The following is a 22,159-nucleotide window of genomic DNA, read 5'->3' as shown; positions in this document are numbered from 1 at the left end:
TGCATCAAACTTTGTAGGAAAAGTGGTGATACAAACTGGGCAGTCAAAATGAGTAAATGTTATGACCAAGGTATATCTCAAACACTTTCTTAATGTTTTTCATTATGACTTACCATTGACTTGGCAAAGATATAGGACCCTTTCAGAGTTCTAAAACAGGTAAGCCGATGGACTTACAAACCAAAATTAGCGGCAGTACTCAAGGTTAACATAATGTTCAATGTGGGTGTGCCAAAGTCTTTTTGTATGGATCAAAGGGATCTTGATCGAGGCAAGTCATAAGGGGGTAAGTAAGAGTAGTGGGTTTTTGTGAGTGAGATGTACAAAGGAGAGAAACAATTTGAGTTAAACGACAAGAAAGATATAAGTTGAGGCAAATGTTTTGGGTGAAACTACTTAACAGAGAGAATGGTTGGGGAATTAGCGTAGGCATCATAACAGTTCTAAGACGAGTTAGATTAGTGTCATTTTGAGAACACAACAAGGGCATTGTGAGATGGATAGGGGAGAATGTCAGGGGCCACAAATCAAAACTTATGACGAATTCATGCAAATGTCCCATAGAGGTCAAGTAATTAAATGCGGCTCATTTGACTCACTTAAACTGGCTCGATTCGTGGAATATATGAAGAAACTCATCTACTTAAAGCTTTGGTGACCTAATGAAACACTATAGTAAAACTAGAGTTACCATGGTGAATATTTTGTAATATTAAGGGATAAGATTGTATAATGCTTAAATCCCTTAAGACTATCATCTTGTAGATAAGCTTTGATTTCAATATGTAATTTAAACTATATCATTGGATTTGGGGAGCTCAATTATAAATAAATATCTTCCTTCTTATTTGTAATCATTTCATTTAGAGTTATTGAATATATTTGAGAACATTTTCTTAAACACATTGTGTGCATTACTTTCTTATGGCTTTTCAGTTCTTTCATTGCTTTTTTGTTTTGAGTTTGCTTTCGCTTTATTTCGGTGCGTTAGAGAATTAACTTTGTGAAATATCATCTTTTGAGAGTTAGACTGGCTTAGGCAGATTTGAAACTAAGATTTTGTCTAAGGTCGTGTGGTTTACAAGACTAAAGTTCTAGCCCCGTGACTAGAAGTGTTCATGGGTCAGGTCGGGCCAAGTCGAGTCCATACAAGGTGTCTAAACCAATTTTCCAAGCTCAGGCCAGGCCCGACTCAAAAAATGAGCTTATTTTTTGCCCAAGCCCAACCCGATTTAAGAAAGGTAAGCCTAAGCTTAACTTGACCCACCCATATTTGAATTTTTTGGATTATTTTTATTTAAAATAAATTTTTAAAAAATATATAATACACTAAATGTCTTGAAAAATGCTAAAATGAAAATTTTCTAACACATTAAAAAGTATTTATATTAAAAACACTACTATAAATATAATAAATTTTTATTATATTAAAAATAAAATAAAAATAATAAATATTTTATTGCATTAAATATATTTTTAAAATTTTATATTTTGAGTTGAGTTATTTAGTTGGATAAATTTTTTAGGTCGTGGGTAATGAATTTAATAATTCTTGGATTTGTGATTTAATATATATAATTATTATTTAACATATAATTAATATAATATTTTTTTATAACATAATATATTGAGACCGGTCCGATTAGGTTCAGGTAAAAAATCTTTTCCCAAAGCCCAACCCATATAAAAAACGAATCATAAATTTTATCCAAATTTATTTTTTGAGCTTCATATTTTATCTAAATCCTTCCAATTTTTAAATAAGTCTTTAAACTTGGATGGATAGTCCAAGATGATTAAATTCGTTGATTCACTATAGTATAGGGGCTAATATAAATTTAGCTAAGCTGGATTCAGGCAAGAAAATCTTGCCCAAGCCTAAATTTATATAGAAAACGAAAATTAAATTCTATCCAAATCCATTTTGTGCGCCTCTTATGTTATCAGGATCTCTCATTCAGCAATTTCAGCCGTCACACTGGAAGATGATTAAAAGAGGGGCTAATATAAATTTGGCCAAATCCAAAATAAATACTTGAGAAAGTGACATTGTTTTAGGAGTATACGTAAGAAAAACTTCCAAAGCATTATCAGTTTTCTTCACTGAAATCTCACTCATCTGTTTTACTTCAGAGTTCAAATAAAAGTAAAAACCGAAAAAAAAATGGTGTACAGATCTTTGGATTCGGTCACCGTTAAAGATGTGGAAGCGTTGGGGATATCGTCTGAACTTGCACAAGAAATTCACAAGAAGGTGACGGAGATCGTTCGTGATTACGGATCTGCTACGCCGGAGGCTTGGAACCGAATTTCCAAACATGTACTTACCCCTAATCTCCCTTTCTCTCTCCATCAAGCCTTGTACTACGGTTGTTACAAAGACTTCGGACCCGACCCCCCCGCTTGGATTCCCGACCCGTGAGGATTCCCTCTTTTTTTTTTTTTCTCTGTTAGTTATTAGTGTACTTTGATCTTCAAGTTATTGCCTTTTTTTAAGTAATCTAAGTAATTAGTTTAAATTGTACTTTACAACTCTGCCAGAATTTTTCCTTTTTTGTACTTTATAGCTGAAAGTGAAGAAATTGCTAAAAGGAAGTGAAAAAATCTCAAGTAGTCAGTTATTTTGTTCATTCTGGCAATCATCAAAATTAGGAGCTACTCTTTTTACTGATAATTCAGTTTAATTTTAGTATACCAACAGTGAAGAAGCTCAGATTTGATTGGGTTTAACAAAAAAAATTCAATTTCTTTTATAGTTGCCAACTGAACTGAATGAGTGATTGAAAATTGTATTTCTTGGATAGAATTAAGTAAAGAAAAGAATTGAACATTAATCTGTTTTAGTTAATTGATTCTTTTTCATCTAATGGCTAGCCTAGAATAGCTTCAACTAGATGATGCAGCTTGTTTAAATAATATTTCCGCTTTTCACTTAGTTGAATCAAGAGGGATAACCCTAATTTAGGAAGAATTGTCATTTGAGCAACATTGATGTATTAATACTGGTATTGTGTTTTATTATGTCAATTCATGGATGGATAGGGAGAGTGCATTGTTTACAAATATTGGCCGTCTGCTGGAGAGACATGGAAAAGAATTCTTAGGCTCGAAATACAGGGACCCTATATCAAGTTTCTCTCATCTTCAGGAATTTTCGGTCTCAAACCCTGAGGTATGGTTGTTATGGTTTCAAGCTCACATTTCTTTGGAAAACATTAAGGTATTTGATGATTTTGAATTTTGGGTTATTATTAAACAAATATTTTCTCCTATATTTTGATATGCCAGGTTTATTGGAAAACTGTACTTGATGAAATGTGCATAGATTTCTCTGTCCCTCCTAATTGTATCTTACAGAGTCCATCTGAAGAAAGCCTCACATTAAATCCAGGTGGTAAATGGCTTCCTGGAGCTTTTGTGAACCCTGCAAAGAATTGCTTGAATGTTAATAGTAAGAGAAGTTTGGATGATATAGTAATAATATGGCGTGATGAGGGAGATGATGATCTTCCTGTGAAAAGCATGACACTTAAGGAATTGCAGACAGAGGTTTGGTATGGTGCTCTTCATCTTATAGATATAGTGTTTGTTCATATTTGCTTCTATTTTTGTTTGTTTGTGTAAGAGTGAAGTTTAGACGTAAGTTTCTAAATGGTTTAACTAGATACTTGCATTCACTATTGAAGTTTAAAAAGTATAGCTTGAGATTAGCAAGTTCAAATGGAAATGGTATTGAGTAGTAATATTATTTATTGCTTCCCCATAAGCCAAAATAAGAGCAAACATTAGCATTCTTGTAATTCTGTTCTATGCTGTAGCATCAATTTTTTTCCTAGAGTTGTCTTGTAGTTTTTAAGGATTTTTTGCCTGACTAGTTTGCTGATCAAATGAATTCAATGATTTTTTATATACATTGTGCACTTTAGAGCTTGTGATTTTGAATATATATGTTGAAGTATGACAGAAACAGATAATATTTTAAAATTTTATACTTTAATTTTGTTGGATGATTCTACTTACTAGCATCCGTGGGAATAGTCGCATATGAACTTAGATTTTCTGAATTTGATAAATGAAGAGCTTTGATGTTGTAATGAAAATTCTCGTTCTTAATACTTCTATTAACTTTGCTATCATATTAACTTGCAGTCCTTTGTTGTTTTAAATTTGTAGGTTAGTTGCACATGCACTCAATGCTCTGGGTTTAAACAGAGGATCTGCAATTGCAATCGATATGCCAATGAATGTCTACTCTGTGATTATCTACCTCGCAATTGTTCTAGCTGGCTATGTAGTTGTATCGATTGCCGATAGTTTTGCTCCACTTGAAATATCAACAAGGCTTAAAATATCAAAAGCAAAAGCCATATTTACTCAGGTTTTCCTTTCTTCCTTTCAGCAGATTATAGAATATTTGTTTCTTGTATTTCAATCTCTTTCGAATATTTGCAACTTGTCTTTTTGGAGTTCATGTTGTTATTGTGCTTACATGGCATTTTTTACTTTGAATTAGTCCATGCAATGTATGGCCCAATATATGCTCTTTTATTAGAAGGGAAAGTTGGTGATTTTTTCATAGAAGCTTACCTTTTCAGATAATAAATAGCATTAAGAACAATGCCTCCTTGCTTGACTTCATAATCCTTAACCATAGTGTGTTCATTTTTCTGATGAAATGTTCCACATTCATTGATCTAGTTAGACATTGCATCAACAATAGTTAGGTGCTAGCTTTTTCTGTACAGGCATGCATGTTGGTGGCACCTCATTGATGGTACTTATGTGACTAGGAGCTCAAATTCTAAGCAAATTCGAAGCAGTGATCTTTAACCGTGTATGAAATTTTTTGAATTGGGTAGTGGGAAGTCAGACCATCCTGCTCAAGTATATTTGTTAGCAATTCCTTTTTACCTTCATTTTGCTTTTTGTCTTTTCTCTTGATAATTCATCTTGTATGCGTATCATTACTACTGTTATATCTAGAACACTTTTCAGGATCCTTTTTTGATATTATTATTTTTTGGTCTTTCCTTTAGTAACTCTTTTATCTCTGACTTGGTCCTAAAGGTTTTTGTTGGTTTTTTAGTCTTTCCAGATCCTCACTCAAGTACATTTACTTGATCTTCTCAGTTTAGTTCTTTTGTTGTTTTATCTCAGGATCTTATTATTCGCGGTGAGAAAAGCTTACCTTTATACAGGTGCAGTACTTTAAACTTTGTCCTCACCTATTTAAGGTGGTGCGTTCCTTTATATTTATATTTCTTATTTCTAATGGAAGTTATCTCACAACGTAGCTTCCATTCTGCAGTAGAGTTGTGGAAGCTCAGGCACCTATGGCCATTGTTTTACCAGCCAAAAGCTCTAGTTTCAACATCAAGTTGCGCGACGGTGATATTTCATGGCCTGAGTTTCTGGAAAGAGTTAAAAAGTTAAAGTGAGAACTCTAGTTCTTCTGGCTAATCTACTGTTATCTTTGTGATTCATACCTATGGTCATCTGTTGTCATTCTCCATACCGTTCCACCATTTTTTTGTGTAGTTTGCTTTGAGGCCATATCTGATTGATGTCCATGAGATATCGTTCATTTTCTCTATTGCAGAATTGATATGTTGTTTTTTAAATTTAAATAAGCAAGACATGCTACTTTAATGATGGTGGATGTTTCAAGTGTATTTACGTAAAATGGTTACGTGTTGTAGAAGATTCTTACCTGGGATGAATGAAAAGTTAGCTGGGCTTGGGGTGGTTATGCAATTTACCTTGGTAGCAATCTTCAGGACCAATGGGCACGTTTGGATGTTGATAATACTAAAGCAATCTTTTGGAGTGAGATCAACTCTCTCTAGTAGCTTCTTGAAACTCCATATTCTAAAGTTTTGCAAATTATGGCCTCTCAAAATAATGTTGTAGGAAAAGACAAATTTATATATTATAAAAATTGCAATTTACTGAGATAAAGTAGATCCAAATTAACCAAATTCTGGCCCTGTTTTCATATTGGTCTATTAGGTGGTTGATATTATTGTAATATCTAACATTTAGTTGTATTTATCATAAAATCACTTGATTATCAATTTCTTTATTTGATTGCATGTAAAATTTCTGCAAGACTTTAAGCTGTATCTGCCCGGGTCAATTTTTTTTTTTTTTTAAATCTCAAATTGCAGGGGAGATGTTTTTAAAGCAGTAGAACAACCAATAGAGGCATTTACAAATATCCTTTTCTCATCTGGAACTACAGGTAACTTCAAAAACTCCTTATTTCTTGTAATTCCTTACAAACAAAATGTCATTTAAATAGGTAAGGTGGCCTAAAATCATGGTGATAGTGTAGTTTCTAAGTCCCAAATGAAAAAAGCTTAATTTAGTTAAAAATAAATAAAAACAGCCTAATTTTCATTTTAGCATATTGGCATTAAATGTTTGTCGTAGCAAACTTCCATATAGGTCGTGGCATGAGAAACAATTTTGGTGTAGTTATGTTTCGAGCAGTGTCCTAAATGTAAATTAATGGTAACTTTTGTGTTTGCTCGATATTCAGTCAACCAATCTCACTTGGGTATTATTATATACGTTGGAATATACCAATAAAATTCAAGAGACCAATTTCATACATTTGGTGGTAGGAGAGAAGATAATAAAGGAAAGACTTGCCATTATGTCTTCTGAGTAATTATCAAACATGGTATTTTTGTTTATCTACATCACATTAGTACATCTGGCACTTTAGTTTCAACATCCCGAGCCAATTGATTACCAAAAGTAGCGTCAAAATCAAGAAAGAAAAGTAAAATGATTATTTAAGTGTTCAAAAGTACAGAAGAGAGGAGAGAATTCTATATTCCGTATTCACCACAAGGCAAAATTTATACAAGTATTATTATGTGTATAAAGGAAAGAAAATAAAATCTCCCCAAATCTTTACAAATTAGTTATTTACAAAGTCCTATAAATGTGCTATGTATCGGCTTTTCACACTCCCCTCAAGTTGGAGCATAGATGTTGATCATGCCTAGCTTGTTGCATAGATTATCAACTTGATTTCCAATTTAGTGCCTTTGTAAACAAATTTACAAGTTCTCCTGTATAGCCAATGAAGATTAAGTTATCCAAAATCTTCTCAGGAATGGTTGAAAATCAACCTCGATTTGTTTGGTTCCTTTATGATAGACTGGATTTGAAGTGATACAAAAAGTTAAATCAACTTTTAGTGTAATTCTACTGTTGAAATTGTTGAACAAAAGAACAGTAGGATAGGACTAAGTAGTTAATTAATAATTTTTTCCACTTTTCCATAGTTTAAAGCCGGCTGAAGGTCAGTAAAAATGAAATTGACTTGCTAATTGAGCTTATTTCTTGTGTAGGTGAGCCAAAGGCAATACCTTGGACCAATGGGAGTCCTTTCAAAGCTGCTGCAGATGCATGGTGCCACATGGACATCCGCAAGGGTGATATTGTTGCATGGCCAACAAACCTTGGATGGATGATGGGTCCTTGGTTAGTATATGCTTCATTGTTAAATGGTGCTTCAATGGCATTATACAATGGATCTCCCCTTAGTTCCGGCTTTTCCAAGTTTGTACAGGTAGTAATCTATTGTAATTGTTTCATTAAAGTATGATTGTCCTTGACTCGTATAATCAGCTTATAGAATCTTGACACACACGCATATATATATTTATATAACTCCAGTTGGTGCAATCTCGTCAGACCATTCAATAACATAATAAGTAATTGGCTCCTTTTTGGCTTCACATCCTTTTTTGCCAACACTTGTTCTGGGATGAAACAGTATCCAGTTGTCTGAAGATGATTTAATTATGAAGATGTCATAGCCTATGTATTATCTCTTTTTTTTTCCTTTTAGTTGAACAATAAAACAAACACAAAAGAAGCACCAAGGGAGTGCTTTTGTAGAATTTTGTATCTTATTCATCAGGGAATTTACGTATTTTAGTTAAACTTGTCTAGGATGCAAAAGTAACAATGCTTGGTGTCATCCCTAGCATTGTCCGCACTTGGAAAAGTACAGACTGCATAGCTGGCTATGATTGGTCATCCATCCGGTAAGTTGCCTTATATACTGAACCTAGTTTGTTCTTGATATGGTCAAATCACTTGAGAGTATATTTTCTTATAAGGAAGTTGACCTGCTGTGGATTTTAATCCAATATTGATTCTTCCTGCTTTTTTGCTGTTTTTCTGAAATTGGCAGTTGCTTCAGCTCCACCGGTGAAGCATCTAATGTAGACGAATACCTATGGTTGATGGGGAGAGCTTGCTACAAGCCTGTCATTGAATATTGTGGTGGCACTGAAATTGGTGGCGGTTTTGTTTCTGGATCATTTCTACAGCCCCAATCATTAGCTGCTTTCAGTACTTCAGTCATGGGTTGCCGTTTGTTTATTCTTGGCGACGATGGCCATCCTATTGTAAGTTCCAATCCAACCCTTGTTAATTTTCAGTACCTATGGGGAATTCTACATGTTTAATTATAAATGTAAAATTAAATGCAATTAATTACTTCAACTTTGATTAATTTTCAGCCAGAGGATGCACCAGGGATGGGGGAACTGGCCCTTGGTCCTCTTATGTTTGGTTCTTCAAGCACACTGCTAAATGCCAGTCACTACGATGTTTACTTTAAGGAAATGCCTTCATGGAATGGATTGGTGAGAAACTTGTGGTTCACGGCATCTTTTTTTATTTTTATTTTGGGTGCATCATCTTCTATATAATCTGTAGTCCTAAGTCTTAATGGTGCAAAATGATTCAAAATGTTCAACCCACTGCAGTGAGAATGCGCTGATTATACTTGTATAGCATCTATCTTAATTAATGGATTTTTGAAATGTAAAGGGTAAAGCCAATTCGTGTTACCTAGACCCAGAGCTTAGTGTCAAACACAACTCTCGGGTATGGATAGACATGAAGAGTTGGAGTAATATTTATCCCTATCTTACAGGCCTCCACTGTGTTATATTCTCTTGCAATTAAAATCTGTCTGAATTTACCTTTGCAGATTCTCCGAAGGCATGGGGATGTCTTTGAGCGCACCTCTAGGGGATACTATCGAGCACATGGTCGTGCTGATGATACAATGAACATAGGGGGTATCAAGGTATTTATTTGATACTATGGAATATCACCTGTGGTTTGAGGTTTAAACATTCCAACTATAGAAAGATTGCTATTTAACTCTTGTACTGTAATGACCGGGATTTGGAATATCTTCAAGTCACATACCTTTACATCAAAGGTATTGTTTTCTTTGGGCATTTATAGATCCTTCAAGACTTCGTTGCCTAAAGATGCGGCTCCCTTGGTTTAAATCAAAGAATTATCCCTTAAGAGAGTGTATCGATTAAACCAGTAACATGGCTATAGTTATTTTCATTAGGGTGAAGATTGTTAATGCACCAAATTTTAGACTTGTGCACACTATGAAGTACTGTTGTCTGGCGCTTGTTTTTGTGGTTTAATCCTTTTGAGAAGAATGTCTTACCAATATTTGCAACCTTGATGACTGCTGATTAATTGAGCAGGTTAGTTCGGTTGAGATTGAACGCATCTGCAATGCAGTTGATAGCAGTGTACTCGAGACAGCTGCCATTGGGGTGCCGCCAGCAGATGGTGGCCCCGAGCATTTGGTAATTGCAGTTGTGTTCAAGGATCCAGATAATTCAACATCAGACTTGAATAAATTGAGAATATCTTTTAATTCAGCGGTTCAGAGGAATCTGAATCCATTGTTTAAGGTAAGTTTGCTGTTCTCTTTTGCATTAAAATAATGCAAAGATAATTCACCATTGATCTTCCCAAAGTAAGATAAATTGTAAATTTGTAGGTTTCTCATGTTGTTAAGATAAATTGTAAATTTGTAGGTTTCTCATGTTGTGGCCCTCCCATCTCTTCCAAGAACAGCTACTAATAAGGTTATGAGAAGGGTTTTGAGGCAGCAGTTGGCTCAAGTTGACCATAATTCTAAACTATAAATGCATAATGTAATATATACATTGGAGAGAAGTACCTGCATCAATGTAAAACTAAATTATTACATACTTTTGGTTTTTTTTTTCTTTTTTTTTTTTGAATATTTTAATAAACTAATCGGTAGATTTTAGCATACAAGTATACTCTTGTTCATAAAGCTTCAAACTCGTATGATATTTTTAACAATTGAAAATATTGTTAGGATTTGAATTCTTTTGATTTATTTAATATATTTTTATTGGGTAAACTACATAAATGATCACTAAATTAAAGTTAAAATTATATTTTGGTTGTGTAATTATTAAAAATTACATTATAATCGGATTATTACATTTTAGTCACTTGTTTATTAATTTCTATTTTTAACGAAATGGTGATATGTTGCATTAATTTAAATGTTAATTAGCCCTTGGATTATAGCTTAAACATCTACTTTTACTATTCTTCCGAGGTAATTATAAAAATCTAAAAATATCATAAAATTTTAATTCTTTTAGAAGTTTGTAATTTATTTTTAAAATTACAATTATGTGAAAATTTAAAAAATAAAATTTTCATAAAAGTCTAATCTAACTTAATTGTATTTAATTCTATATTTTCCAATAATTTGAATGAAAAGACATTGTCATCTCTTGAGCTCATTAAACTACGTAAACTTAATAATTCAAGTACTTGTGTTATATTTATATATTTTTGTGCCATAATCGTGATTAAATTATTTTATATATCTTTTATGATTTAATTTAAATTAGAAAGTAATAATTCAAACTTAAAAAATTAAATTTGATTTTCTCATATTTATCTTTCAATTTTCATTTGTTGGTTTATTTTTATTACTGAAATAAAGATAAAAGGAGTTTTGAGATTAAAACTAAATTTTCATGGAACGCAATACAACCACCTTACCATGCAAAAACTAAAGACATTAAATTAATATAAATAATATTTTTTATACTCAAATAAGCTTACTTAAATAACATTATGATTATAATTACCACTCAGTCATATTAAATTGTTGTCCTGCATTAGGCGATACTTGTCCACCACTTCTTTCACCTTTCAACATTCCTCTTAGTGAACGTGGGAAACAGATTTTAACTGTTGTCTGCAAAGAAGTGGGAGATAGGAATTCTTTCCTAATACAATGTATCTTCTTTTCTTTTTCTGTTGTCAATAATTCCAAGAACAACATATTGAGACTCAAAATGAACAAGTATAAAGAAGAGGATCACTCAAAATGAACAAGTATAAAGAAGAGGATCACCTTATCGTAAACTCTTTAAAAGTGCGATAAAGTTTGATTTCCATCCATTCAGCAACACTTGGTAATTCATTGATGAAAAACACGACATAATGAAATCAATTCATCTCTCACTAAAACCCATGAAGGACAATACACATTTGACAAAGTTTCAGTTAATCTTATCGTATATCTTGTTCATGTAAATTTTTTAAATTTATAGATTCTTTTTTTCCTCTTTTCATTTTCATGATCGATTGTAATATTTTTGTACTAACAAAGGCATTATAACATATTGTTGGAGATCGACCTAATTAAGGAACGAACAAGTAAAAAAAAATAGCAGAAGAAATTGAGAAATTGAGCACATAAATTTAATGTGGAAAAACCCCTCCAAAGGGGATTAAAAAAGCACGGGCAAAAATAATTTTACTATAATAGCAAAAGAACAAAGAGTACAAAAAATGAAAATAAAAACTAAACCCCGAAAACCCGAAAATAAAGAACCCTTAAAACGTAAACACAAAATTCTCCAAAAGTGTTATGAGTTCTAATTTTTAATGGGTGTATTTTCTAAGGTTGTAAAAGAGCCTGTTTATAGGCTAAATTCATAGGTCAAGTAATAATAAAATAATCTAGACTAATCAGAATTTGATTGTAACAAATAAAGAGAGTTTAACTGGAAGATTATTTCTCAAATTTGACTAAAATAAGAGTCATACTCAACAAATCTCCACCTTGAATCATATTTCCACAACACCATATTTGTCAAAGCCCACCATGGGCCTATCTTGAACTATGTAGGGAATTAACTGAGTCGAATCTATGTTTAGAAACTGGAAGACTTCTAGCCTTCGACTTGTATACTGCCAAATCAAAACGAACTCAGGTCTGATTTCCACGAGCACAGTGCTTTAACTTTTCAAAACTTGCATCCAAAAGAGAAGCTCTCTTCAACGAAATGGTCATACATTGTCCCCCCTATGACCAAGTTACCTCCGCTCCAAACGAGTTAACTTCGACTCCATAACAGACGAGGGACATCCAATTTCATTGGTCACTATAGAACCTTCCAGAATATAAAGACTACCAGTCATCTTACCTTTTAATAAAACAAAAGCCCCACGAAACACCTTAATGCCGCTGGACTTGTTGTTGATTCTACAACCTTTCGAGTCTAAAATACTTAAGGAGATAAGATTATTTCGTAAATCGGGTACATACCTGACATCTGAGAGTGTCCTAATCATCCCATCGTGCATCCTAATTTTAACAGTACTAATACCAATTACCTTACTGGATGAATCGTTTCTCATGTGCACAACTCCACCTTCAACTGAACTATATGTGGAGAATCATTCTCTATTGGGACACATATGGAAAGAACATCCTGAATCTAGGATCCACTCGGATGTAAGCTTGGAGTTATCACTCGTTGACACTAACAAGAAATCATCACCGCTTCATCGGCCAAATTAACATCAGCTACATCTTCCTCATTACTCTCAATAGCTCTTTTATTTCACAGTTTATAGCAATCTGCTTTGACATGACCTAACTTTTTACAATAGCAACACCTTTTGTCTCGCTTCTTTGATACTACATAAAAGGAAGTTGGTATATGCCTTGCTATCTGAACCAAACTCACTGTCGAGTTTGTCTTTACTCAACAAATGATCCTTCACATTCTCGAACGAGAGTTTGTCTCTGCCATAAATCAGGATCTCCTTGAAAGATTTGTATGAAGGGGGTAAAGAACACAATAATAGCATAGTTTGATCTTCATTGTCAACCTAAACCTCAAGGTTCTTTAAATCATTTAAAAGAGTAATGAATTGACTAATGTGATCTCTAAGAAACTCTCCTTCGTTCATACGAAACGTAAATAGACGTTGTTTCAACACTAAACGGTTAGCTAGAAACTTAGTCCCATAAAGAGTTTTTAACCTTTTCCACAAGGCAGATGAGGTCTTCTCCATCAATACCTCTTGCAATATTCTATTCGTGAAGCACAAATGGATTGCAGACAAGGCCTTTTCATCAAGCTCTTCCCATTCTAACTAATTTAGATTCTCGGGCTTTTTCCCAGTAATGACTTTTTTCAGGCCGGCCTAAACTAAAATTGTCATTATCCGAACTTGCCATAGATTGAAATTTGTGATACCATCAAACTTCTGAACGGTCTGATCTACGAAAATTGAATTAGCTTTGATACCACCTGTTGGGGATCGACCCGATTTTGCAACGAACAAGTAAAAAAAATATAGCAGAAGAAATTGAGAAATTGAACACATAAATTTAATGTGAAAAAACCCTCCAAAGAGGATAAAAAAACCACGGGCAAAGATAATTTTATTATAATGGCAAAAGAACGAAGAGTACAAAAGATGGAGATAAAAACTAAACCCTGAGAACCTGAAAATAAAGAACCCTCAAAACGTAAACACAAAATTCTCTAAAAGTGTTATGAGTTCTAATTTCTCATGGGTGTATTTTATAAGGTTGTAAAAGAGCCTATTTATAGGCTAAATTCATAGGTCAAATAATAATAAAATAATCTAGACTAATAAGAGTTTGACTGAAATAAGAGTCATATTGAACACATATTCATTTTGTTTTTCCAAATAAAAACATTTTGGAAAGGAGACATTACTTCCCCAATTATTGGCTTTAGTCTATGCACTAAAGTTTTTGCAATAATCTCATAAACCAAATTACACAAATTGATAGGCATGAAGACAGTTTTAGGGTAGTTACATTCTATTTCTGACACTAGATGATGTAAGTTTTTATTTTTATTTATTTCAAAATACCCTTCTACATAAAAGTTTAAGGCCAAGTTTGCTTAAAAAATAGAGTAGATTTTCTATCCGAGTGATCAAAGGGCCCTCGTAGCAATTGTTTCACCACCAAAAAGTTTTAGTTAATGTATTTTCAATTAGGCGGGTGGTCGAATTAATTAGACCATCGATTTATCGATTCAACTAAATGGGTAATTCAATTGATTCGTATCGATTCTTGAATTAACTAATTTAAAATTTTTTCCCGCTTTGATATCCCGGCTGGTCCGGTTTGGTACAGTTTGATTTAGACAATATTGGTTTTTGTTAAGACTGGACCGAAACCTAAACCGAACAAACAATACGGTTCGGTTTTTATTTGTTGGGTCGAGTTTTTTTTTTTTTTTCATCCGTGCCCTTGCGCCTTGTCCCCTAATAAAACACAAAGTCCAGCAAGAAATGTATTTCCTCTCGAGAGGGCTCCAGCAGCTATCCATTTCCTTTGCTGGAGAGCTTCCCAGTCCTTTAAAGTTTCATTAAATAAACCAATTTTAATGTCGTCGTCCTCGCTCTCTAATCCCGCTCTCTCCACTCCTTTCATCTGCCACAACCTGTAAGCCTTTATTTCGTTTTTTTCGAAGCTAAGGATTTTTATTTATAATTAGGTTTTCAATTTCTTTTAATTTTTTGCGAAATTTTTGTTTACAGTCGTCTAAATCAGAATACGAAGGATGGGATAAATTGTTTTCCCTCTCTTAGAAGGCATAGAGTCCCAAGATGTGCAGTGGATATGCCTTACGGAGGTAGTTTTTCTTTTTCTGCTTAATTAATGCTTTATATGTCCTAATTATTACTCTTTTGTTTTTCTTGGTTGGTGTTGCTTTGTAATTTTTATTTCTTAGTACTTATTTTCTGCCAATATTTTTTGGTGTAACTTTAGCTCAAAAATTTGTATTTTTTTTAAATGATAACAATTTACTGTGAATATATCTAAGCTTTGAATACCCTTTTGCAATTAAACGGTCTAGTAGCAAGATTGTTTAATATTATATTGAAACTGGTATAAATGGACGGTACTGGATATCTAATTGTTCTTATAAATGTTTTAGAGCTTTGTTGCTTTTGACTCTTCATTTTTCTTGAAGTACTTGGTGTTTGAAACCCGTACAAATTTTCGGATAAGTATGAGGATAAGATCCTCTGAAGCCTTCGAAATACATGGAAAATCTAAAAAAATAACATATTTGTGTCGGGCATATATCCGTGTGGGAGTAACGTAGTCTGAGTCCTGAGATTATCTTTTTATCTGTAGACCTAGGCTGGCTAGTTCATCAGCTATTACCGGTTCAAATTGGCTACAGATAACCTAAAACAAGGAAGAACAACTGCTTGGAATGAAATAAGTTATATCTTGTCAAAGCATGGGTTGATGACTTTTGTTGTGTGGCCATTCAGAATTTCTTTTGCTTATGATGGGAAAAACCCTTTAACCAAATTATGGAGCTGCAGATTGATTCCTTACCTTTGCTAACTTTGTGCCACAAGCATTGCATAGCCATTTGCTTTGCTACTGTGGTCATTACTTATCTCATTTTTATTCCAGCTGCCTCTTTGAGGCTTTATTATGGATGTCGTAAATGTTTCCGGATGTGACCCACCATTAATTATGACACGAAAAGGGACATGATGTGGTGACATTGTATCATTTCTGACTGCATTTTGATGTGTTTTTTCCTTTAGGTAATGCTCCAACTTTTCCTCGAATAAGAGTCTGGGATCCGTATAAGCGGCTCGGCATTAGTCCTTACGCTTCAGAGGAAGAAATTTGGTCCGCGCGCAATTTTCTCTTAGAACAATATGCTGGACATGAGAGAAGTGAAGAATCAATTGAAGCAGCATTCGAGAAACTACTTATGGCCAGCTTCCAGCATAGAAAGAAAACAAAGATTAACTTGAAAAGTAGGCTAAAGAAGAAAGTAGAGGAGTCTCCACCTTGGATAAAAAACTTGCTCAATTTTGTCGAACTTCCTCCCATGGAAGTTATCTTCCGAAGATTGTTCCTATTTGCCTTCATGGGTGGCTGGAGTATAATGAATTCTTCCGAGGGTGGACCTGCCTTTCAGGTTCGTTCATTTTTTTTTTTTCATTACCTTCAACTTAATGATTACCAAATCGAAACCTCGCAAAAAATCAATTATTATCGTGATAAAAGGATAATTTTATTCTTCTTAATGTTGTGAAGGGAAAGTGTAAGTTGTAGCTCCCACATTGAGATATGGCAGGATAAGCTGCTTTACCGTGATGATGGTGTTATATACTTGTTGTTTTAAAGGCTTTAAATCTGTCTAAAGGAATGCTGAAAAAGTCTTTGTTTTCCTTGAAGTCTTGTCCAATACCCGTGTATCCATGACTTATTAAGACATGAATGTGGGGGTATGATTCTCTAAATATATGGGAAAACCGAGAAAAAATGAGCATACTTGTGTTGGACGCATATTCATATCAGACACTTACTCTTGAGATTGAGTAACATTGGTTTCAAGTTAACCCCGGATACTTACCTTGACGGAAACTAGTTAAAGCTTCGATATGAATCCATTCTCTCTGTTTCCTTGGAAGCTTGAATAATCCTCTCTATCATGGCTTTGTTGACTAGTTGAAGGTGGCTACCAAAAAGGAAAAATGAAAGAATTGTAGTAATGGTGGTAAATAAAAGAAATAAAATGGATTAAATAGGTTAAGTTCCAAATTCTGTAAATTTGCATATTTCCATGTAGTTGAAACTTTTTTTCTTTCGCTCATTATACTGAAAAAATGTTGTTTTCTTAATGTTATTGTTTGGTTACTGTCATACGCAGGTAGCTGTATCTTTAGCGGCCTGCATATATTTCCTTAATGAAAAAACAAAGAGCTTGGGTCGGGCTTTCGTTATCGGGTAAGCAATGGATTTCATGAATTTCTTTTTATCATGTGTTAAATCCGATCTGATTTCACCTGATCATTGCGTCACAGACTCGGTGCTCTTGCGACTGGGTGGATATGTGGTTCCATCTTCGTTCCAATGATTCCGACAGTTCTAATTCACCCAACATGGACACTGGAATTGTTGACTTCACTGGTGGCGTATGCTTTCCTGTTTCTTGCATGTACTTTTCTGAAATGAAAATAAAAAAGCTGTTATGTTAGGAAAGTTTTGAAACTAAGATTGAACTCCATTTTTACATGAACCTTTAATTTGCAAACAATTCTTCCTTATTTCACTTAAATTATGTACTTCCGATTTACTTCAACCGTACAACGTGGATGTTTACAAACTTTCATCCATCATTACTTATTTTACTACTTCGGTTATTCCGTATTGAAAGTAATATGTACACCACGACTTGAATTCATGGTGGCGTGGATGGGAAGACCAATAGGTTAAACATTGAGATTTTTATTTTTTATTTAAATTTAATGATGAAAATATATAAAAGTTTAACTGCCTTTTGAAGAAAAAAACTTGTAAAACTTTGTGGTGATATGTATATTTTGTATTTATTTAATTAGTCACCTCAGTTAGTAGAATGTTTTTTATCATCCAAATGAATTTTTAATTATTAGTAAAAAATTATCATCCACCTATAAAAAATTATAAAATAATTATTTAATTATTAATAAATTTTTCATTAATAATTTTTCAGTTATTTAATTATTTAATTATTTTTAGTCATCATTGACTTACGATGACAAATTTTAAGATTCATATAGTAATAATTTTAATACTTAATATTTATAAATTATGTCAATTTAATTTTATTTTAAAAAGTTTAACTCTCAATATGTATAAGTTATGCAATTTGATTTTTTATATAATTCTTTTTATGATGTTAAAGATTAATTTTAAAAGAAACGAAATAGGAGGTGAAGTATTACTTTTAAATTTTGAAAATTTTTAATTTTTTGGTAAAATTTTCAAATTTATTTAGATAATTTTTAACTAAAAAAAGTAAAATTTCGTGTTACCATGCCACATGAACCTTACCATGCCACATGAACCTAAGCGTTGAATACTTTGAACCTGCATCTTGCAGTGCACACATGTCTGACAGACACCTAACCTAAGTACCTAACTAGTTTCCCTCTTCCATGGCTGCCTGCCTCCACCAAACCCCATGTCCCAAAATCTAATACCCAAACCAAAACACATTTTTCTTTAATTTAACGTCAATAAATTAATAATCAAATTAAAATAACAATGCTTTTCTCACAACTCTCCAACCCACCTCCACTACAGCTTCATTCCTCTTTCCTTGTTTTTCATCGCCGCTTGGCGGACTTCTCCACGTTCTTTCTTTCCCTATTTATACTGTTTCCGTCACTTTCTTTCCTTCCAAACACTCTCCTTTCCTTAATCTTACATGGCCTTAACTACCCAAACTTGTTTCCTTCAAAATCTATTCCTTCCTTCGCCTTCTCTTTCCCAGCCTTCTGCATTTCCTGCTCCGGCGGCTCTTCCTTCTCGAAAACTCCGCCCCATTTCTGTCCAGTGCTCCCTGGCTTCCGCCCCCTCTGTGGCGGTGACGGCGTCCAAGGAGTGCAAGGTGAAATCGGTCAAGGCTAGGCAGATCATTGACAGCAGGGGTAATCCCACGGTCGAGGTTGATTTGATCACCGACGGTCTTTATCGATCAGCCGTTCCTAGTGGCGCATCTACCGGGATCTATGAGGCCCTTGAGCTCAGAGATGGTGACAAGAGTGTCTATGGCGGCAAAGGTGTGCTCTTTGCCGTCCAAAACATCAATGAAATTTTGGGTCCTAAGCTTATTGGCATTGATGTCAGGTAAAGCTTAAAGCACCTTTTCCTTAGAAACAAAATATGCCAACAGCTGAAGTACTTAAACCCAAAGTATTTTCGTTTAACTGGTTTTTTTAGGTATTGAAGTTAACTAAATACTTTGTTTGACCTTTTATTTTTCAAGAAATCAAGCGGATGTAGATGCTGTAATGCTGGAAATCGATGGTACTCCAAACAAGTCAAAGCTTGGAGCTAATGCAATATTGGGAGTGTCATTGAGTGTATGCAGAGCCGGCGCAGGGGCGAAAGGGATGCCATTGTATAAGCATATCCAGGAGTTGTCAAGAACAAAGGAACTCGTTATGCCAGTTCCAGCTTTTAATGTCATCAATGGAGGAAGTCATGCAGGAAATAATTTGGCTATGCAAGAATTCATGATACTACCTGTCGGTGCAGCCTCGTTTGCTGAGGCACTTCGAATGGGGAGTGAAGGTTAGCTAAGTAAATCCGTTGTCTATGTTAATTGATGTAGTTGTATTTCATTGGAACAATCTTTTATCATTTGACATGAAATTTGGTTTTACGTGTATAGGTTTATGATTTAGCTCTAGGAATTCATGTTCTTGTAATTAGTTTGAAATTCTGATTAGTGGCTATTATTTGTAACTTAGAATGTTCTTTGGTTTGTTGTTTAAACCTATCTGTGCATATGTCAAATTAGTTGATGAAGCTTTCTTCTTTTTTGGGGTATAGTTTATCACACACTTAAGGGTATTATCAAAGCAAAATACGGACAGGATGCTTGCAATGTTGGAGATGAAGGTGGATTTGCTCCCAACGTTCAGGACAATAGAGAGGGATTGGTTTTGCTAATGGATGCTATTGAGAAGGCCGGTTACACTGGAAAGGTAAGAGACATACCCTTTTTTTCTGTTTTTATTGTTTTCCCATATGCTAAACATGACCCGAAAATATAAAAATTGCAGATCAAAATAGGAATGGATGTTGCAGCTTCGGAATTCTACACAAAAGATGGGAAATATGACCTAAACTTTAAGAAACAACCAAATGATGGAGCACATGTGCGTTCACCTCAGAGCTTGGGTGAACTCTACCAAGAGTTCGTCAAAGATTTCCCTATTGTGTCAATTGAAGATCCATTCGACCAAGATGACTGGAGCTCATGGGCTTCGCTTCAGTCTTCCGTCAATATCCAACTCGTTGGAGATGATTTGTTAGTCACAAATCCAAAGAGGATATCGGAAGCTATTCAAAAGAAGGCTTGCAATGCCTTGCTTCTTAAGGTAAACATCTAAGCTGGTATGAAACCACTCTTTGCTTGGGTTTTCTTTTACCTAGTTTTTACAGTACTTGTCTTCTTTGTCTGATTCTACCATTCTCACCTACTGAATGAATACTTTGATCTTCATTTAGAATAGAACCCAATAACGAGCATCAATGTGGCATACTTTTTAATTGTTATTTGCATTGATAGAATCTATAAATTATGCTATTGAAAGCAAGATTCAACACTTATAAAATCCAATGTACAATGGAACAAATAATCTTATAGAATCTAACTGTCCATTGTGAGAAAATTGGCTGCTCTATTTATCTCATAGCTGCCAAGCTTTTTATGTAATCACCATTGTGACTATGCTATGTATTGGGTTCATTTGATGGATCAGTGGGTTCAAATGAGCATGCATGGTACAAGGTAACATGGTTGATTACTGAGATTGCCATTCAAATGTGCAAAATGCCTTTTTTTTTTTTTTTTTCCATTTCTAATACATCATTTTTTTGTTACTATGACAGGTTAACCAGATTGGAACAGTGACCGAATCTATTCAAGCAGCACTTGACTCAAAAGCTGCAGGATGGGGAGTGATGGTCAGCCACCGAAGTGGTGAAACAGAGGATAACTTCATCGCTGACCTTTCTGTTGGTTTAGCTAGTGGCCAGGTACATCATTCGAAATCATTAACCCGTAATAGCAATTTATCAGCAATGCGTGTTTTTTTTTCAAATTTTTCCAGTGCTAGATGGTGAGGGTGGTTGTTCTGTTGTATAGATCAAGACTGGAGCTCCTTGTAGAAGTGAGAGGTTGGCCAAGTACAACCAGGTAATTTGGGCTTTTCTTCTCCTGTGTTCCTATTTTTTGTACTCTTTCATTTTTCTTTAAGTACCCGTGCCAGATGCCCTCTGTCTGACACATATTTGAGTATGTCCTTCCAATGATCCCTAAGTACATGAAAAAACTTGGAAAAATTAATCATATCCGTGTCGGGCATATGCCCCATATTCAACACAACCAACTCCATGAAAACCAAATGATTTCTAGGGTTAATGTAGATTTCTTTTCTATTTGGTATAATTGAACATGACCATGGAAAAAAGGGGTTTCAGACCCTGGACTTTGGCCATGCTTTAGATGCTAAACAACTACCGTAGTTAATTTAAAAACACTTCTAGTTTATCGAATTGATGATAGTTGAAAAATCATCACACTGGTAAACAAAATACCTTGGTCCAACATGGAGATGAGAATATTACCTTCCAATGATCTTCGAAATACATGAGAAAAAAAAGTGGAACATACTTATGTCGGATTCATACCCATATCTGATGCTCAATCCTGAATACGAGTAACATATTTCTGTAATTAGTTATGAAGGAATCATCTCACATTCTCCCACTCTGATTGCAGCTTCTTCGCATTGAAGAGGAACTCGGAAATGTCCGCTATGCTGGTGAAGCTTTCAGATCTCCTTAGAGGAGTTAACTTACAGGAACAAGTTTGTGCACCAAATTAGTATGGAGAAACGTTTTAACGAGCTCTAGTAAAGTGAGGCCGACCTTTAGAAATTTTCAGGAACCCTAAGAGCTTCTCAAGGGAAAAAAACATAATTTGATCATCTAGGATAGATTTCAGTTTGTGGGATCTGAATAATCAAGTTTTGGTATAAGTTGTATTTGCAGTGTTGAATGAAGACTTTGATTAGATGTGATTCTCTGTAATTCTGCTGAACCTTGTAAAGAGGTATTCAAAAATAAATATATGTTTGGATGTTGGTGTTTTTCAAATCTGCAGCCGCATGAGTCAATCGGGTTAAATCTTGAGTTTTAACTAGACCGCTCTATGGGTAGATTCTTTCTTAGAAGATTCAGATGGGTTAATATGGAGTTTACTTAACATGTTTGTCTAAAAAATTATATATTTTTTAAAGTTAGTTTATATCAGGATTCATTTATTGTGTCATATTAAAAACTTGTAACGTGTCATATTAATTAAATATTTTTAGATAAATGCAGCAACATATCACAAGTTTTTATTGTTTTAAATTTTCACTTCCAATTATTTAAAAT

At 34.1% G+C, this 22,159-nt stretch overlaps 3 protein-coding genes and 1 long non-coding RNA gene across 4 annotated transcripts; 3 read left to right on the top strand and 1 right to left on the bottom strand.

Moving 5' to 3' along the window:
• The first annotated feature begins 1,828 nt into the window (after positions 1-1,828).
• On the top strand, positions 1,829-10,203 carry LOC108473820 (probable acyl-activating enzyme 17, peroxisomal). Its single transcript, XM_017775594.2, has 14 exons — positions 1,829-2,418; positions 3,043-3,172; positions 3,289-3,554; positions 4,174-4,378; positions 5,158-5,198; positions 5,309-5,434; positions 6,168-6,241; positions 7,365-7,585; positions 7,972-8,066; positions 8,216-8,432; positions 8,547-8,672; positions 9,023-9,121; positions 9,546-9,758; positions 9,885-10,203. The coding sequence occupies exons 1-14, from the start codon at positions 2,165-2,167 to the stop codon at positions 9,993-9,995; spliced, it is 2,178 nt and encodes a 725-aa protein (XP_017631083.1). The 5' UTR covers positions 1,829-2,164; the 3' UTR covers positions 9,996-10,203.
• A 4,252-nt stretch (positions 10,204-14,455) lies between these two features.
• LOC108470788 (protein CHAPERONE-LIKE PROTEIN OF POR1, chloroplastic) lies at positions 14,456-17,279 on the top strand. The gene is made up of 5 exons (XM_017772255.2): positions 14,456-14,626; positions 14,722-14,816; positions 15,754-16,136; positions 16,872-16,948; positions 17,026-17,279. The coding sequence occupies exons 1-5, from the start codon at positions 14,568-14,570 to the stop codon at positions 17,174-17,176; spliced, it is 765 nt and encodes a 254-aa protein (XP_017627744.1). The 5' UTR covers positions 14,456-14,567; the 3' UTR covers positions 17,177-17,279.
• Positions 17,280-18,083: 804 nt separating this feature from the next.
• On the top strand, positions 18,084-21,877 carry LOC108473985 (enolase 1, chloroplastic). Its single transcript, XM_017775822.2, has 7 exons — positions 18,084-18,835; positions 18,975-19,282; positions 19,544-19,698; positions 19,777-20,094; positions 20,609-20,755; positions 20,865-20,915; positions 21,501-21,877. Exons 1-7 carry the CDS (start codon positions 18,414-18,416, stop codon positions 21,564-21,566), a joined length of 1,467 nt encoding a protein of 488 aa, XP_017631311.1. The 5' UTR covers positions 18,084-18,413; the 3' UTR covers positions 21,567-21,877.
• On the bottom strand, positions 20,761-21,421 carry LOC128292888 (uncharacterized). The gene is made up of 2 exons (XR_008282860.1): positions 21,347-21,421; positions 20,761-21,034 (listed from the first exon to the last, which is right to left on the bottom strand). It is a non-coding gene; the product is annotated as an uncharacterized LOC128292888 (long non-coding RNA).
• Positions 21,878-22,159: the final 282 nt, after the last annotated feature.

The sequence above is a fragment of the Gossypium arboreum genome, chromosome 1 (assembly GCF_025698485.1).
Source record: "Gossypium arboreum isolate Shixiya-1 chromosome 1, ASM2569848v2, whole genome shotgun sequence".
In the NCBI taxonomy this organism is placed as follows: Eukaryota; Viridiplantae; Streptophyta; class Magnoliopsida; order Malvales; family Malvaceae; genus Gossypium; species Gossypium arboreum.
The sequence above is the reverse complement of the archived record's forward strand: the minus strand, read 5'-3'. Positions and strand labels throughout refer to the sequence as shown.

Bases quoted from the DNA above. Each gene is read 5' to 3' on its own strand.
- LOC108473820 (XM_017775594.2), top strand. From the start codon at position 2,165: ATGGTGTACAGATCTTTGGATTCGGTCACCGTTAAAGATGTGGAAGCG. The intron at 3,555-4,173 runs GTATGGTGCTCT...TTAAATTTGTAG, and splicing joins GAATTGCAGACAGAGGTTTG to GTTAGTTGCACATGCACTCA. The intron at 8,433-8,546 runs GTAAGTTCCAAT...ATTAATTTTCAG, and splicing joins GCGACGATGGCCATCCTATT to CCAGAGGATGCACCAGGGAT.
- LOC108470788 (XM_017772255.2), top strand. From the start codon at position 14,568: ATGTCGTCGTCCTCGCTCTCTAATCCCGCTCTCTCCACTCCTTTCATC. The intron at 14,627-14,721 runs GTAAGCCTTTAT...TTTTGTTTACAG, and splicing joins CCTTTCATCTGCCACAACCT to TCGTCTAAATCAGAATACGA. The intron at 16,137-16,871 runs GTTCGTTCATTT...TGTCATACGCAG, and splicing joins AGGGTGGACCTGCCTTTCAG to GTAGCTGTATCTTTAGCGGC.
- LOC108473985 (XM_017775822.2), top strand. From the start codon at position 18,414: ATGGCCTTAACTACCCAAACTTGTTTCCTTCAAAATCTATTCCTTCCT. The intron at 19,283-19,543 runs GTTAGCTAAGTA...TTTGGGGTATAG, and splicing joins ACTTCGAATGGGGAGTGAAG to TTTATCACACACTTAAGGGT. The intron at 20,916-21,500 runs GTAATTTGGGCT...CTCTGATTGCAG, and splicing joins GGTTGGCCAAGTACAACCAG to CTTCTTCGCATTGAAGAGGA.